The sequence below is a fragment of the Pituophis catenifer genome, unplaced genomic scaffold (genome assembly GCF_029215685.1).
Source record: "Pituophis catenifer annectens isolate HBS135680 unplaced genomic scaffold, rPitCat1.0.hap2 SCAF_16, whole genome shotgun sequence".
Lineage (NCBI taxonomy): Eukaryota > Metazoa > Chordata > Lepidosauria > Squamata > Colubridae > Pituophis > Pituophis catenifer.
Genome location: NW_027256896.1, coordinates 9,542,731 through 9,560,760, shown reverse-complemented (window position 1 = coordinate 9,560,760; position 18,030 = coordinate 9,542,731). Strand labels below are relative to the sequence as shown.

General features: G+C 44.7%; 1 protein-coding gene across 2 annotated transcripts; it reads left to right on the top strand.

Annotated features, from left to right (window-relative positions):
* The first annotated feature begins 199 nt into the window (after window positions 1–199).
* On the top strand, window positions 200–8,382 carry LOC139325309 (uncharacterized). 2 transcript variants are annotated; one of them, XM_070955119.1, is made up of 6 exons: window positions 200–319; window positions 3,147–3,287; window positions 4,330–4,423; window positions 5,661–5,820; window positions 6,321–6,473; window positions 7,332–8,382. In XM_070955119.1, exons 2-6 carry the CDS (start codon window positions 3,160–3,162, stop codon window positions 7,499–7,501), a joined length of 705 nt encoding a protein of 234 aa, XP_070811220.1. In that variant the 5' UTR covers window positions 200–319; window positions 3,147–3,159; the 3' UTR covers window positions 7,502–8,382. The 2 variants fall into 2 exon arrangements, with proteins under 2 accessions (XP_070811220.1, XP_070811221.1); XM_070955120.1 differs by having other exon boundaries at window positions 200–327.
* Window positions 8,383–18,030: the final 9,648 nt, after the last annotated feature.

Below are 18,030 nucleotides of genomic sequence, written 5' to 3'. Positions count from 1 at the left end.
CCCGCCTCCCTCCCCGCGAGAGCAGCCCCGGCAGCGGCAGAAGAAGTAGCAGAAGCAGCGGCGGCGGCGGCGGCGGCCCCGGAGCAGCCAGCCAGCCGCAGGAGGAGCCGGGAGGAACGGGCGGAGCGCTGCCGTGGCAAAGGAGGAAGGGGAGGGATCGGCGCGCTACGGCTTCTGCTGCTGCTGCTGCTGCTGCGCCCGGCCGCGAAAACGCCCACGACGGCGACAACGACAACGGGCAGGAGGAGGAACCGGCTGGTGGGGGCGAACGGCGGTCGCTGAGCGGGCGTTGGGGAGAGACCTGGTTTTGCGGACGTCGGTGAGTAGGTGAGCTCAGCTCCCCCGAGGGGAGGGAGAGGGAGGGATGAGGAAAGGGGTCGCTGAGCGGGCGTTGGGCAAGCAGGGGAGGCGATTTGGTTTTCCGACCCACGGTGAATAGATGAGTCCAGCCGGGGGGTGGGTGGGGAGGAGGGGCGGAGTGGGTTGGGGGGGAAGGGGGGTCGCTGAGCAAGCTAGCAGGTGGGCGATCTTGCTTTCCGGCCGCCGAGGAGCAGCTCAGCCCGGGGGTGAGGGGTGCTCGGAGTGGGATGGATGAATGGACGGATGGGTGGGTAGGTAGGGGGGGTCGCTGAGTGAGTGTTGGACAAGCAGGGGGGAGGACTTAGTTTTCCGACCGACGGTGAGTAGATGAGTCCAGCCCGGGGGGGGGGGGTCGGAGTAGGAGGGATGGCTGGGTGGGTGGGTGGGGTGGGGAAGGGGGGTCGTTGAGCGAGCTATGGGCAAGCAGGCGGGTGAGAATGGGGGGGGGGAGACCTGGCTTTGCGGCCGACGGTGAGTGGCTGAGCTCAGGAGTCGGGGGGCGAGGGATCGGTGGGAATGAGAAACAGCTGGGTGGGTAGGGGGTCGCTGAGCGAGGTCTGGGCAAGCAGGCGGGCGGTGGGGGGAGACTTGGGTCCCTGAGCGAGCCGGCAGGAGGGCGATCCCGCTTTGCGCACGACGGGGAGTGGCTGCGCCCAGCCGGGGGATCGGAAGGGGGACTGGCTGAGTAGGTGGGTAGGGGGTCGCCGAGCGAGCGCTGGGCAAGCAGGCGGGTGGGCGACCTCGCGTGAGTAGCTGCGCCCAGCCGGAGGATCGGAGATGCGTTCTCAACCCCGCTTTGCACCCAGACGGCTCCGGTTGCGCACGGTCGGTTGGCTTAACGGTCGGGCGCGGGGAGTGGGGGGCGCTGCCGGGCAGGAGCGGGAGTCCCGCGGGGTTTGGCTCGGTCGTGCCCGGGCAGCGAAGCGGACCGACTCAAAAAGGATGAAGGGGATCTTGGGTGGAGCTGATCGAAGGAGCAACCTCTGGCTTGTTGAGTCAAACCGTGGTTGGTGGGCTTTGGCTTGGGGTGGGGGGGCTGTTTCCAAAGTAAAGCCTCGGTTGGTTGGTTAAAGTGCAGGCTGGATCCTAATGCTCCATCACTGGAGGCTTTTAAAAAAGAGACTGGACAGCCACTTGTCTAGGGTCTCCTGCTTGAGGCAGGGGGTTGGACTAGAAGACCTCAAAGGTCCCCTCCAACTCTTTTATTCTGTTAAGTTTTGATCGATTCACCAAAGGGGGAGGTTGCACATTCTGACAAGATACATTGGACTTCAGTCGATTTTTTTTATTATTATTATTATTATTTTTTTTTTAATTTGATTTATATGCCGCCCTTCTCCGGAGACTCAGGGCGGCTTACAATGCGTTAAGCAATAGCCTTCATACTTTTGTATATTTATACAAAGTCATCTTATTGCCCCCACAAACTGGGTCCTCATTTCACCTACCTTAGAAAGGATGGAAGGCTGAGTCAACCTTTGATGAAACTGTGAGTTAAACCAAAATTAAAAACTTCGGTGCCTATGGGTTAGACACTGGGAGATAGTGAGTTCTAGTGCTGTCTTGGGCACAAAGCCAGTTAGGTGACCTCTCTCGGCCCTAGGAAAGAGACAGTGGGAACCCGCTTCCCAAAAACCTTGCCAAGAAAACTGCAGAGGCTTTATTATTCTTAATGAGGGCTAGTTTGTTGCAATGGCTAAGGCATCAGGCTAAAAACTGGGAGGCTGTGAGTTCCAGTCCTGCCTTGGGCATGCAAGCCAGAGACTTTGGGCCAATCTCTCTCTCTCTCTCAGCCTAGGAAGCAGCCAAGGGCAACCACTTCCAAGAAACATTGCCAAGGAAACTGCAGGAATTTGTACTATCAAAAAGAATCAACATTGACTCAAAAGTAGCAAAAAACCCAACAACAACAAAACCCACAAAATTGGCAAAGCTACATGTTGGCGTGTCTGCACATCACAGCACATTTGGGTATATCTGACCACAATTACATCGAACAATTATAGCTGGGAGGTTTAGCCTTGAGTGACAGGTGGCCACCCACAATGGAAGGGATCCCATATTGAGGTAAATCTGGCTTATTTCTTGAAAGGTTTAGGGCTGAAATCCTAAACATGAACCAAGGTGTAGAAACAAGGGGTTTGCTTAGAACAGGGGTCAGCAACCTGTGGCTCTGGAGCCGCATGTGGCTCTTTCACCCCTCTGCTGCGGCTCCCTGTCACTCAAAACATGCGTCACAACCACCAATGTGCGAAACCTGCCAGCACACGATTTACTTCAACCCCCGGTAGGCCAACCATGGATAAATCCAAGAAAAGAAAAATTTCAGAAGAAAACAGAACGTTTAATTCAACTACATATGCTAGTTTTGTGGCCGCTCAAGAAATAGCCAGGCATGGGAAGGATTTTGTGGCTCCCGGTGTTTTCTTTTCTGTGGGAAACGGGTCCAAATGCTCTTTGAGTGTTTTAAGGTTGCAGACCTCTGGCTTAGAATATCCCAGATATGATTGATTTGGCTTTCCACTTTGGGTCAGACTTTATATAATACCCTAAGATAGTCTTTCTCCAGCTTGGCAAACTTTAAGATGGGTGGACTTCAACTCCCAGAATTCCCCAGACTTCAACTCCCAGAATTCGTCAGCCAGCTGGCTGAGGAATTCTGGGAGTTAAAGTCCACCCATCTTAAAATTGCCGAGCTTGAGAAATACTGTTTTAAACAACCAAACATAAAAAAGATGACATCTGTGCCCTTGGCTACCTAATATTTTGATTTTTCTCTGTTCCAGGAGGTCTTGAAGCATGTCAGGGAAAGGAGGACTTTATGCATGTGGAGATCCAGCATCCTGGAAAGCCGTTTTGAATATTTACCAGGATGTGATTGAAGCTATGGGAAGCAAGAAGAAGAGACTAATTGCCTTGGATCGGTGGTAAATTACTGATGTGTAATTTGGACAGTTTAATGAAGGTTTTATCAGCCCTTGTTGGCCTATCCCAGAGGCCTGCAACCTTAAACACTCCAAAAGAGCCATTTGGACCCATTTCCCACAGAAAAGAAAACACCGGGAGCCACAAAACCCTTCCAGTGCCTGACTATTTCTCGAGCAGCCACAAAACTAGCATACGTAGTTGAATTAAATGTTTTGTTTTCTTCTGAAATTTTTCTTTTCTTGGATTTATCCATGGTTGGCCTACCGGGGGTTGAAAAGCTCAGTAAATCTCGTGCCGGTGGGTTTTGCACATTGGCGGTTATGACTCATATTTTGAGTGACGGGGAGCCGCAGCAGAGGGGTGAAAGAGCCACATGCGGCTCCAGAGCCGCAGGTTGCTGACCCCTGGCCTAGCTTGACAATTTTCCATGTGCAGGACAGAATTGAATTGCATTTTAAGACTGTTTGCGCATTACCACCTTCTTTCTTATTTCCATTCTGCTGCTTCTTGTGCCATATCCGTCATCGGACGTTGGCGATCATGTTGGCAATCCTATTTTTGTCAACAGCCGCATGAAAAAGGGCTGCTGAGTTTTGTCCAAACCGGTCCCTTAGGTTTTGAAGCCATGATCTTCTTCTTCTGCCTGGACCTCGTTTGCTTTCAATCTTTCCCTTGGAGGATTAAGTGAAGGATGCCGTATTTTTCTGGGTGTCGCATCACATGTCCAAAATATTCTAACCTTCGCTTTTTAATGGCTTTGATGATTTCCCTTGGCTTTCCCAGGTGGCTTATCACCTCCTCATTTCTGATTTTGTTAACCCAGCTTATACGTAACAGCCATCTCTAAATCCACATTTCAAATGCTTCTAGTTTCTTCAAGTGGCTTTCCGTCAGAGACCGACTCTCTACTCCGTAGAGCAGGATAGAAAAGATGTAACATCTGACGAGCCTGATTTATTATTTCCATAAGCTTCTTAAAAATGTCCCTCGGAGGGTGGCTGTGTATGCTTTTACTGTTTCTTTTACTTGTCTCTTTTCAAGGTATCAAGAAGAGTTGCCTGAAATTCTTGCAGGGCGCAAGGAAAAATACTTGACGAAAGACGAATTGTTGAAACTCATGGAATGGAAGCTGACCGTAGGTATTTTCCTCTCTTGAAGCGCTAAACAGATTTCAGCAGTTCAACAACAGGTGAAAGCTCAGCCTTAAAACCCGTCTGTAAAATGGGTTTATGAGGGATCCTTGGTGCTCTCTGAGCTTGCTTGTTTTCTGGCGGATATTTCATTACCCAAGGTGCACTGATGACATTAGCTAGTTGGGTAATGAAATGTCTGCAAGAAAACAACCCAGCTCAGAGAGCACCAAGGACTCCTCATTTCAACCCTGAGCTACAAATATTCTCCTTTAATGGATATAGTGAAGATGTGATTGGCATATTAGTGCAATCTTCTTAATAGGTTGGTTAAGCTTTCGCTTAGCAAGCATCCACGGTGTTCTGTTCTCCTGTTTTTCTTACAACAACCCTTTGAGGTAGGTTGGGCTGAAAGAGACTAGCAGGTCCAGTGTCACCCAGGAACTTTCTGGAATAACTCTGTGAGGTTAAACATCCCATTCCTTTGCTGTTTTCCTTAATAATTCTGAACCCAAACCAGCTTGAGGCATGTTAGTTTATAGCGTGTTAGCACCCACAAAGATGGCTTACAGTTCAGCACGTCTAAAATTTGGCTATTTGGAATCATTATTCATCCCATGGCCAAACATGCCATATAAATACCAACTTTTTCGAGCTGGATAGGTTTTGGACCTATTCTGGGCACCATGTTTGAAGGAGGAAAGAGCCAAAATTATTTGAGTTCCAAAAAGGGCAAAGGGCACACACAGCCAGGATTGGGACTAGAAACATGAAGGCTGAAGAAGAGATAGAAGGTTTAAGCCAGTGGTGAAGTTCAAATTTTTTTACTACTGGTTCTGTGGGTGTGGCTTGGTGGGCATGGCAGGGGAAGGATATTGCAAAATCTCCATTTCCACCCTACTCCAGGGGAAGGATACTACAAAATCTCCATTCCCCCCCACTCCTGGGGAAGGATACTGCAAAATCTCCATTCCCTCCCCACTCCTGGGGGAAGGATATTGCAAAATCTCCATTCCCACCCCACCCTGGGGTCAGCCAGAGGTGGTATTTGCCGGTTCTCCGAACTACTCAAAATTTCCGCTACCGGTTCTCCAGAACCTGCTGGATTCACCCCTGGTTTAAGCCCAGCACTGAGGAGAGACAAACGGTGGCGAAATGGCACAGTTGGCAGAATGAAATCGCGCTAAACATTTGCAGCTCGCGCTCAAAAGTGGATCATTTCTGCTTTTCTGGCCTTTGCAGAGAGGAAAATTTCGGCCTCGTTTGCAGCAGCTGGTGGCTGCTAATCCGAGCAAGATGGTGGAGGAACATACCAGAAAAGCTTTCCATCAACTCCCAGATGTAGAAGTGGCGGTAAAGGACTTGAATGAACTGAAGGGTGTGGGGCCAGCCACGGCTTCAGGTACAAAAAATGGCAGGTTACAAATTAATGATGGGTTACAATTAATCAGTGGAACAACTTGCCTCCAGAAGTTGTGGAAGCTCCAACACTGGAAGTTTTTAAGTAGATGTTGGACAACCATTTGTCTGAAGTGGTGTAGGGTTTCCTGCCTAGGCAGGGGGTTAGACTAGAAGACCTCCCAAGGTCCCTTCCAACTCTCTTATTCTGTAACTCCCATGTTTTTCATGTTCTATGATGACCATTTTTTAATACCTATTGATCGATGGTGAATTCTTCATGGTCATTATCCTCTGAGTCCCATTTATTTCCATCCCGATGCAAGGCAGAAAGGTAGGATCGAAGCAATCCAAACAATAAATGGATTCTAAATCTAATCAGTAAAAAGAATCGAAATATCGGGCAGGGATGAGCCTGCCTACTTCTGGGCAGGGAGACTTCGCACCCTGTTCACTCCTCCCAGTTATTTCTTCCTTAGCCTCCTGTTTTGGCTTCTGTTTTAGCCATTCTCGCTGCCGGAGCACCCGAAATTGCTGCATTCATGGCCGATGAAGTGATGGAGACCCTCCCAGGCCTCGGTCCCCTCCAGTACACCCTGAAACATTATCTGCTTTATATGGATAAGATTCAGAGCTGTGTGAAGAAACTGAACAAAGGTAAGACAAAGCTTTTGCAAAGTCCTCCACTCCAGAATCATAGAATCGTAAGTCTGGAAGGGACCTCGGAGGTCTTCTAGTCCAACCCCCAACCCAAGTCCTCATAGCATCCATGAAGTCACTAAGAGCGAGTTGGGCAGCCATATAAATAAATTCAGGACAAACAGCTGTCCAATCTTCTCTTGAAAATCTTTTCTTGAAGGACCACTCTTGATCTGACAAACTCACATCATTTTTGACTCCTCTGATATCTATAATAAAGGCTGAAAAATAAAGAGAACCTATTGAAAGAGACGAGAAGCAGAGAAAATATATTTATCTGTGGAGTTTATTGCTTAGATTGTAACAGGTCATCCTGGAGTTACGACCACAGTCGAGCCCAAAATTTCTGTTGTTAAGCGAGACACTTGTTAACGGACATTTTTTGCCCATTTTACGGACTTTTCCGATGCAGAAATAGGGCAGTTGGAGAATATTGGTGGCTCAGCAGCTAAGGCACTGAGCTTGTCGATCGAAAGGTCGGCAGTTCAGCGGTTCGAATCCCTAGCGTCACTTAACAGGGTGAGCTCCCGTTACTTGTCCCAGCTTCTACCAACCTAGCAGTTCGAAAGCACATTAAAAAATGCAAGTAGAAAAATAGGGACCACCTTTGGTGGGAAGGTAACAGCGTCCTGTGCACCTTTAGCGTAGAGTCATGCCAGCCACATGACCATGGAGATGTCTTCGGACAGCACTGGCTCTTCGGCTTTGAAATGGAGATGAGCACTGCCCCCTAGAGTTGGGAACAACTAGCACATATGTGTGAGGGGAACCGTTCTCCAAGATCCTTTGCAACTCTGTTATTCTGTGTTTTGTTAGGTAACACCACGGAAACCTGGACGGCTCACCTGGTGGAAAAATGCCTCTGGACCTGGGCTTTGGCTGAAAAGCTGCGTTTGCCCTCCTTACCGATTGTGAGTCCAGACGAAGACCAGGGAGATGTTGGTGAGCAAGGAAACCAAGCCAGGAAGAAGCAGCGAACCAGATGAAGGCTTCCCAGCTCCTGCAATTGTGGGATGAACAACACCTGCTCCTCAGCACGTGAATGGCAGAGCTGAACAAACACACCCAAGGGACGTTTAGCTCACTTTGGGACCAACCACACCAGCCCACAGCAACCCGCCCAGCACAGTTTTCTCACAAACAGAATGCGGTTCTTGTGTGACACCAAGAGTGTTAGAAACCCTGTTTGGTCGTCTTTCAAAGGATCGGCAGGGATCTGTGCCAGTGGTGGGATTCAAATGATTTAACAACCAGTTCTCTGCCCTAATGACCGGCTGGCCGGGCATGGCCAGGGGGTGTGACAGGCATCACTCAGCCTCCTGTACCCTCCTTGGAGCAAAAACAGGCTGTGGGGGAGCACCGCTCCCCCCGCGCTCTGATTTGGGCCTAGTATGCCTCCCTGCAGCCTCCTGGGAGCAAAAACGGGGTGCAGGGGGACCGCACCGCACCCACCCATCCCCGTGCCCCATTTTGAGCCTAGTAGGCTTCCCTGCACCTGCCTGGGAAAAAAAACGAGTGTGTGGGGACTCCGGGAAGGGGCGGGGCCAGCCAGTAATTTAACAACTAGTTTTCCCGAACCGGCTGAATCCCACCACTGGATCTGTCCAAATGTTCCTGTTTTAATAATATTGAAATGGATCATTCTGTTACAAGCAGCCTTCCCTTCCCTTCCTTACCCCCTCTTACCTCCGTAGTAATGGATTCCATCCCACCCTCCCTTACTTGGTGGGATATGGGAGGGGAACTAGAGATCTAGAGTTCAATTGATTGATATTAGGAGCTAAAAGATTTAATGGAACTGACGGGCTGATATATATATACTGCATATGTGGAAATAGTTTTTATACACAATTCAGGAGTTGCTTAGTTTTCCCTCTCTTATTTTTTCAATAAAAGAGATTAAATGAGACTAGTAAAACTTGACACAATGACAAAATTAAAAAGCTGCATCAAAAGGTGCAGGAAAGACGAAAAAGAAAGAACAAAGATTAAAAATAGAACAAAAGAAATATCTGCTTCCATCCTCTGCCAGTAGAATCAACATTAAGAACTCACCACAGTTTCTTAAAAGAAAACTCAGAATCTCTTTAATCCATGTTTTCCTCCGGTTTCCATTAAACTGCAAAAGTCCAGTAGGGATTATCAGAAATGACAACTTTAAGGATTACGAATTGTATCTGTTACACCCAAGCTGAATCCGTCCTTTGCCTTTACCAAATCCCCCGTTCCTCTCTTTCAAATATATAGTAGTGGCCAAAATTGTGGAAATCTTTTGGGAAAAGTGTCCTTTTGAGGTTATTTATTTTTTTGAAGTTTCAAGATAATCCTATTCCACTGCTGGAATGGCCTGGGAATAGCCCAGACCTTAACTCCATTGAAAATCTACGGAGCCGACTAAAGAAACTTGTTTGTCAGAAGCGACCCAGCAATAAAACCCAGTTAATAGAAGCCATCCTTCAATCTTGGTTTCATATGATAACAGCTGCAGAACTAAAAGACTTGGTTCACTCCATGGGAAGGCGTTATAGGGCCGTAATTCATGCTAAAGTTTCCCCAACTAAGGATTAACTGATATGGGGATCATTTTTGTATATCTCGTTTTTTCTACGTTTCACTTTTCTTCTTTATACTGTAACTGCTATTTTAATAGCAATTCCTTCCTGAAAATTACTGTATTACATCCTTGATTCAATTATCTTTCCATTGATATATAATTTTATGGTACTACCCAAAAAAAAAAGGTAGTATTACACTAGCTAATTTTAGAAAATACACTTTTCCCAAAAGGTTTCCACAATTTTGACCACTGCTGTCGGTAGTAGGTAATCCTTGATTTAACAACCACAACTGAGTCCAAAATTGCCAAGCAAGACTGTTGTTAAGTGAATTTTGTCCCATTTTATGACTTTGAATCCTTGCAGCTGTGAAGTTAGGTTAGTAAGCGAATCTGACTTTCCCCATTGACTTTGCTTGTCAGAAGGTTGCAAAAAGTGATCGCTTGACTATTTATTTATTTATTTATTTATTTATTTATTTATTTATTTATTTATTGAATTAATATTGCTGTCCCTTCTCCCATGGTGACTCAAGGCGGCTTACAGAATATAAAACCTTATTTAAAACAATAAAAACTAACAAAAAGAATCAAACTCATATCGTACAACATAACCAGGAGCCTGGTTTAGCTCAACAGACAGAAGCACTGTAATTTAACACCAGCTGTCTGCAATTAAAGCAAGATCGAATCTTGCCAGGCTCAAGGTTGACTCAGCCTTCCATCCTTTCTAAGGTAGGTAAATTGAGGACCCAGTTTGTGGGGGCAATAAGCTGACTTTGTATAAATATACAAAAGGATGAAGGCTATTGCTTAACGCACTGTAAGCCGCCCTGAGTCTCCGGAGAAGGGCGGCATATAAATCAAATTAAAAATAAATAAATAAATAAATAAATAAATAAATAAATAAATAAATAAATAAAACAAAATCACCCCTCACCTCCCATCTCGGCGACAGCCGATCAATCACACGAGCCATTGAATGGGCTCCATCCCGCTCCATCCCGAGGCCCGCTGGTAGAACCAGATCTTCAGCACCTTCCGGAAGCATATTAGAGTGGGATCCATTCTAATCTTGGGGGGAAAGATGTTCCAGAGAAAGGGAGCCACCACGGAGAAGGCCCTTCTTCTGAGTCCCACCAGGTGTATCTCCCTCGGGAATGGGACCCGCAACATTCCCTGCTTCCCCGCTCTGATGGGTCGGGTAGATGTGACCGGCAAGAGACGGTCCCTCAGATAACCTGGTCTCAAGCCGATGTCCCACGATGGGACATTGCAACCGTCATAAGTACAAGTCGGTTGTCAAGTGTCCTAATTTTGATCACGTGACCACAGGGATGCTGCAGTGGTCCAAAGTGTGGAAAAACGGTTATAACTTAAGTCACTTTTTTTCAATGCTGTTGTAACTTCCAAAAGTCACTAAATGTAGGGTTCTAAGTTGAGGAATTGTTGTTAGTTGCGAAGTCATGTCCAACCCATCGTGACCCCATGGACAATGTTCCTCCAGGCCTTCCTGTCCTCTACCATCCTCTGGAGTCCATTTAAGCTCACACCGATGGCTTCAGGGACTCCATCCAGCCACCTCGTTCTCAGCCGTCCCCTTCTTCTTTTGCCCTCAATCGTTCCCAGCATTAGGCTCTTCTCCAGGGAGTCCTTCCTTCTCATTAGGTGGCCAAAGGATTTGAGTTTCCTCTTCAGGATCTGACCTCCTAAAGAGCAGTCAGGGTTGATCTCCTCTAGGACTGACCGGTTGGATCGCCTTGCAGTCCAAGGACTCGCAGGAATCTTCTCCAGCAGCATAGAATACTTGTAATCAAATTCAGTTCCAAAGGTATGGCAACAAAGAAGGACCTATGTGATTCAATCCATCCCACACACACACACCCCAACATGAATCATCTGGAACCCTGTTTCTCAATTTTGGTTGCTTGAAGATGGGTGGGCTTCAACTCCCAGGATTCTCTAGCCAGCCTGAGGAATTCTGGGAGTTGGAAGTCCACGCATCTTCAGGTAGCGAAAGATTGAGAAACACTGCTCTGAATGACATGATGTTTTGTTCTCGCTAGAGGGAGCCCCTGTCTAAAGATATCTAATTTCAACACTTCTTCAATCCATCCTGGCTACTTTCCTATTTGGCTGATTTAATCTAGGAAAGCTTTGCTCAAGTTGTTCAGATGCCGTGATGTGTCTTACACTTACAAAGATCAGGATCGTGCAGGCCATGGTGTTCCCTGTGACATTCTATGGAAGCGAAAGTTGGACTTTATCTAAGTTCTGTTTTTATTATAGAATAGAAGGGAAGGGAAGAGGAGAGAAAATAGAGAATAGAGTAGAACAGAATAGAATAGGAATAGAAGAGAAGAATAGGAATAGAAGAATAGAATGGAATGGAATGGAATAGAATAGAATAGAATAGAATAGAATAGAATGGAATGGAATGGAATGGAATGGAATGGAATGGAATGGAATGGAATGGAATAGAATAGAATAGAATAGAATAGAATAGAATAGAATAGAATAGAATAGAATAGAATAGAATAGAATAAGATAGAATAGAATAGAGTTGAATAGAATAGAATAGAATAAAGAATAGAATAGAATAAATAGAATAGAGTTGAATAGAAGAATAAGGTAGAATAGAATAGAGTTGAATAGAATAGAATCAAATAAAATAGAAGAATAAGAATAGAATAGAACAGAATAGAATAGAAGAATAAGAAATAGAATAGAATAGAATAGAATAGAATAGAATAGAATAGAATAGAATAGAATAGAATAGAATAGAATAGAATAACAAGAGTTGGAAGGGACCTTGGAGGTCATCTAATCCAACCCCCACCCAAGCAGGAAACCCATTTCTGAAAGATGGCAGTCCAGTCTCTTCTTGAAAGCTTCTACTGATTATATCTGATTTGATCAGATCATCATATCATATTTTATCATATCATATATCACCTCCGTGCCTTCCGCCATGCCCTTAAAACTTTCCTTTTTCAACAAGCCGGGCTGGCCTAACAAATCCTTTTCAATGATTTTAAATTTGTTTGTCTTTTTAAATTTTGGGCCAAAGTGAGATATTTCCTTTTAATCTGTTCTTAATTTATGTATTATGTATTTATGTGTTTTTACTTGGCTGTACACCGCCCTGAGTCCCTAGGGAGAAGGGTGGTATATAAATTTGAAGTAAAATAAAATAAATAAATAAATCACAATATAGTATAGTATTGTACCATGTATATTATATTATAGTATAGTATAGTATAGTACAATACAGTAAATATTATAATTATTATATTTATTATATTATATTATATTATATTATATTATATTATATTATATTATATTATATTATATTATATTATATTATATTATATTATATTATATTATATTATATTATATTATTAATCCTATACTATCCTATACTATGCTGCTTTAATAATAATATTTGTAAAACTAAATTTGTACAACTAAAAGTTTCTTCATGCTAGCTGGGGCATTCTGGGAGTTGAAGTCCACAGATCTTCAAGTTGCTGAGGTTGAGAAACCTATAATAGAGAACGAAACTGATTGTGTGCTGCCTTCTAGCGGCCCTTATAAGTAAAAACACAGGATGTACACTAAAAGCAGAAATTTCCCTTTTCTTGGGACTGTGGGAGTTGCGTCAAGTCTTGTACAAACAGACATGGCATCCCTATTGCTGTGAGTAAGGTGGCCTGTCCATTCCGATAGACAACTAAACATGGAGCATCCAATAAGGAAGTGTTGGTCCTTTCAGGCAGACCAAATTTGAATCCCACAGGTGTGAATAGTAAATCCTCCTTGGTTTATAGCATTATAGAAACAGAATCTAGTAAGTCTGAATGTGCCTTGCCCTCCCTATCTTCGCCTTTGACAGAGCTATAGAAGGACCAGTCTGAGATGCTTCCTCTAATTACATTTCTGCTCTGGGCTCAGATTTCTCTTCTCTGACTTATTTATTTATTTATTTATTTATTTATTTATTTATTTATTTATTTATTTTTAAATTTGATTTATATGCCGCCCTTCTCCGGAGACTCAGGGCGGCTTACAATGTGTTAAGCAATAACCTTCAAGGTTAACCTTTGTCCTTCAAAGTTATTCTCACAGCCCTTTAAAGGAATTTAAACCTTCCAGAATGGGACGGGGCCCTGTGGGGAAGTGTATATGCCTGGCTACCTGGAATCTGGAACATTCCATAAGTCATCACCCTGGTCACCACTTCTTTCCCCTCCTACCATCCCCTCCTACCAACTGTCACCCTGGTCACCACTTCTTTCCCCTCCTACCATCCAGAAGGAGATATAGAAGCATAGCAAGCTGCACAAACAGGCGGAAGAACAGTTTTTATCCGTGGGCTGATTCCTGAATGAGAAATAACATCATTTTAACATCATAACTATATAGTACGAAGGACTTGCAGGGCCGGCGCAACATGTAACTTGTTCACACTGGTACAATAGGACTGGGTGTTTTGTTAATATGATTTATTGGGTTAGGGATTTTCTGTATTCACTGTGAGTTGTATTGTGTTGTGGGGGGGGTGCACTGAGGGAGCTCAATCAATCTCATTGTATATACGTTGTGCACTGACAATAAAGATTTGAAATTTGAAAGCCTTTATTGACATTGTACATCATCTATACAACGAAATTGGTTTAGCCTCTACTGATGCAGTTCATACAAGACAACGTGAATAATATAAAGAATAATCCTTATACAAGTAGTTAGGGGAAAAATTAATCCTATGTTTCCATATGTACAACATATTCTATACAACATGTCAGGGGTGAAATCCAGCAGGTTCTGACAGGTTCTGGAGAACCGGTAGCGGAAATTTTGAGTAGTTTGGAGAACCAGCAAATACCACCTCTGGCTGGCCCCAGAGTGGGGTGGGAATGGGGATTTTGGAGTATCCTTTCCCCTGGAGTGGGGAGGGAATGGGGATTTTGCAGTATCCTTCCCCCCAAGAGTGGGGTGGGAATGGGGAGTTTGCAGTATCCTTCCCCTGGAATGGGGAGGGAATGGGGATTTTGCAGTATCCTTCCCCTGGAGTGGGGTAGGAATGGAGATTTTGCAGTATCCTTCCCCTGCCACGCCCACCAAGCCACGCCTACAGAACTGGTAGTAAAAAAATTTGGATTTCACCACTGCAACATGTATATTACTCGGGTGTATGATCTTATATGGTAGGTACATATTACACGCTACGCTGGCACCAGTGAAATTTGCGGTGCTATACTGGGCTTAGGAGTCTGACGGCCCATGGGTAGAAGCTGAGAAATGTGAGAGAGGGGTGCAGCCATTTGGTTGGAGACCCCTGGAAAACGAGGCCCTCTTTCAAACAGTTCCAATCTCCACTTTACTCCATGGTTGTTTCAATTCAAAGGGAGGGTGGGTACTTCTTCCTTGGCTCCTAATGAGTTTGCAGCCTCATCATCTAAGATCATCTCCTGCGTGCTTGTTAAGACAGAGGTGGGTTTCAGCAGGTTCTGACCGGTTCTGGAGAACCGGTAGCGGAAATTTTGAGTAGTTCGGAGAACCAGCAAATACCACCCCTGACTGGCCCTGCCCCCATCTATTCTCTGCCTCCCGAGTCCCAGCTGATCGGGAGGAAATGAGGATTTTGCAGTAACCTTCCCCTGGAGTGGGGAGGGAATGGAGATTTTACAGTATTATCCTTCCCCTGCCACGCCCGCCAAGCCATGCTACGCCCGCCAAGCCACACCCACAGAACCGGTAGTAAAATAATTTTGAATCCCACCACTGTTGAAAGAGTATTGTGAGAAAGGACTTGAAGAGCTGCAGCCAGGGGAATAAACAAATAAAAGACAGCGTAAGGGGAGAAATGTACTTTCAGACTTGCAAGATTTATGTCAGTCTGGTGAAGTTGTCCAGGGCAAGAAGCACATCCAGAAGTACTAGCCCTAACTTTATTGTAAGGTGGCGCAGTGGTTAGAATGAAGTATTGCAGGCAAACTCTGCCCACAGCCTGAAGTTCGATCCTGACCGGCTCAAGGTTGACTCAGCCTTCCATCCTTCCGAGGTTGGTAAAATGAGGACCCAGATGGTTGGGGGTAAAGCACTGTGAAGCGGCATATAAGTTGGGGGCAAGAGGCTGACTCTGTAAACTGCTTAGAGAGGGCTGTAAAAGCACTGTGGTATATAAGTCTAAGTGCTATTAGGAAGGAAGGAAGGAAGGAAGGAAGGAAGGAAGGAAGGAAGGAAGGAAGGAAGGAAGGAAGGAAGGAAGGAAGCAGCTGTGGTGGCACAGTGGTTAGAGTGCAGTACTTGCAGGCTACTTCTGCTGATTGCTGGCTGCCTGCAATTTGGCAGTTCGAATCTCACCAGGCTCAAGGTTGACTCAGCCTTCCATCCTTCCGAGGTGGATAAAATGAGGACCCAGATGATTGTGGGGCAAGAGGCTAACTCTGTAAACCGCTTCGAGAGGGCTGTAAAAGCACCATGAAGCGGTATATAAGTCTAAGGGCTATTGCTATAAATAGATTCTTGCAAATCTGACAGTCCCTCTTTCCCCACTCATCTTTGCAGCCTAAGAAACTAGTGGGGAGGGTGCCTTCTGAGATATTTGAAGTTCTTTCTGTCGGCTCAGCTGCCTCTTATCCAACCGTACCCCTGGCTGTGGTTCTTCCTTCTGTTTACCAGGTCATTCCCACATTATCACCGCAATACCTTATCTTATAAACAGCAAAATTTTATAAAAAGATGCAGAGGGAGCATACCTTGGTACAGGGAAAATCGGCTGAGTGAAATTCATCCATACCGTGAATTCCCCCCCCCCTTTGTTGGCCTACTTTTTGTCTTGCTACAATTATGGCACATTTATTCTCGAGTATTGTGAATGCTTTGTCCTGTTTTCCCAACTTCCTCCCACCTCTTTTCTAAGTCTGCTCCCTATGTTCCCAAAACTGTAGGCATTCTGTTAAATGTTTACCTAGGAATCCTTCAGGGAAAATAAAATCTTAATGTTATTTACAGTACCGTGAAGGACTTCACAAAAGTAGGATGTTTATATTTCAGTAAATTATTAAGGCACCCCCAACTAGGTAGTAAACAAACATCATATTCTGGATTCAGGTAATTTAGAATTTGCAACCATATTTGTAGCCATAATCCTCTGCATTGTCGTAATATATTTATATCCGATTTTAACTTGGCCCTTCTAAATTGGTTTTACTCTCACCAGTGATACTTTAGAGTTGAAAGAATTGCTAGATTTGTTTTGTTGGTGCAGCCAAAAAGGTAGAAGCAAGAAATTTGGAAAATCGGATAAAGTGAAGTCCTGTTGGAAAGCTGCTGCAGCGGAAAAGTTAAAAACGACAACAACAAAAACATTGACCACCAGAGGGCACCAGGTAGCTAGATTCATCCTTTTTTTGGGACTCATCAGGTGTACATAGCCATCTTGGCAACTTGAAGATAGGTGGACTTCAATTCCCAGAATTCCCCAGCCAGCATCCTGAATTTACGAGGATGTGTTTGTTTACTGACCCCACAAAATTAAAATGGCACTGAAAAAGATGACTTGGGACTGGCAACTGGCACGTATTTATGACGATTGCAACATCCCAGGAGCATGGAATCGCCATTGGTGACCTTCCCATCCAGCTTCTGGTAAGTAAAATCAATAGAAGAAGCTGGATTGGAGTGGCGTGGTGGCCTAGAGATTATTTATTTATTTATTACATGTATTTATATGCCGCCATTCTCCCGAAGGACTCAGGGCGGCGAACACAAGTTAAGAAACAAGTACAATAAAATCATAATTTAATCCAAATACTTAATTCATAGTAAATAATAAAACCCGGAATCAGAGTTAGCCTATTTGTTTGAGAAGCCAAGTCTTCAAGTTCCGACGGAAGGAATCACAATCAGGAGGCTGTGAGTTCGATCCTAGGTAGAGGCAGATATTTCTCTCTCACCATGAGAATATATCTGCTGAAACAAACTCCGCATTGGTGACAGGAAGGACATCCGGCCAATAAACACTCTGCTAGCTCCATTCAGTTGCCCAGACTCCAGATTATGGGGTTGTTACATGAAGATGATAAATGGAAGAAGCTGGATTCATTTAACAATTGTGTGATTTACTTCACTGCAGTGATTGGCTTAACAGTGGCTATGAATAAAGTCATAAAATCAGGCCCGTCTCATTTAATGTCTCCTCACTTAGCAACGGAAATCCTGGTTGTAAATTGAGAACTACCTATACCACTGCTTTCTGGTCTTTTAAAACATTATTTCCTTTATTGATATCTTCAATAAAAAGGAACTTTGAGGAAACTGAAGCCTTGGAGTATTCTTTCCTTGGGGGTGTAACTTGGAACCCTGACAGATGTAATGAAAGGGATTTGGGTAATTCCTACTATAGCTCTGCCTGAAGGAGGTACCGTATTTTTTGGAGTATGAGACGCACCTTCCCCCCCCTCCCCCCCAAAAAAGAGGGTGAAAATCTGGGTGCATCTTATACTCTGAATGTAGCCCCACCCAGCTTCTCAAACGGAGGTTTCAGAGTGTCAGATGTAAATGCCTTATTCTCTAATGTGTAAATAGTATATGAATGGGGTATCAGGGGTTAACTTATTCTTCACTTCTTAATGTATTCATAATTCACCACTCCCACTTATAGCTCCACCCATTGTATATATAAGGAGCCACCTACACCCTTTTCCTCGCTTCTATCTGTGAATATTCAGTGAATATAGAATGCCTATTGTAAATAAAAGAAAGTATATTTAAACCTTTAACTCTCACTAATATTATTGAGTCTGATCCTGAAAATATTGCAACAAGCTGGTAGCAGAGGATGGTTAATTGACTCAATAAAAACTTAAAAATGTCTAAGAAAGATAGGCCCAACACCAGGGCCTACAGCAAAGAAATGGAAACAGAACAAGAAATAATCAACGAATCCACAAACGC

Bases quoted from the DNA above. Each gene is read 5' to 3' on its own strand.
- LOC139325309 (XM_070955119.1), top strand. From the start codon at position 3,160: ATGTCAGGGAAAGGAGGACTTTATGCATGTGGAGATCCAGCATCCTGG. The intron at 4,424-5,660 runs GTAGGTATTTTC...TGGCCTTTGCAG, and splicing joins TCATGGAATGGAAGCTGACC to AGAGGAAAATTTCGGCCTCG. The intron at 5,821-6,320 runs GTACAAAAAATG...CTTCTGTTTTAG, and splicing joins GGGGCCAGCCACGGCTTCAG to CCATTCTCGCTGCCGGAGCA.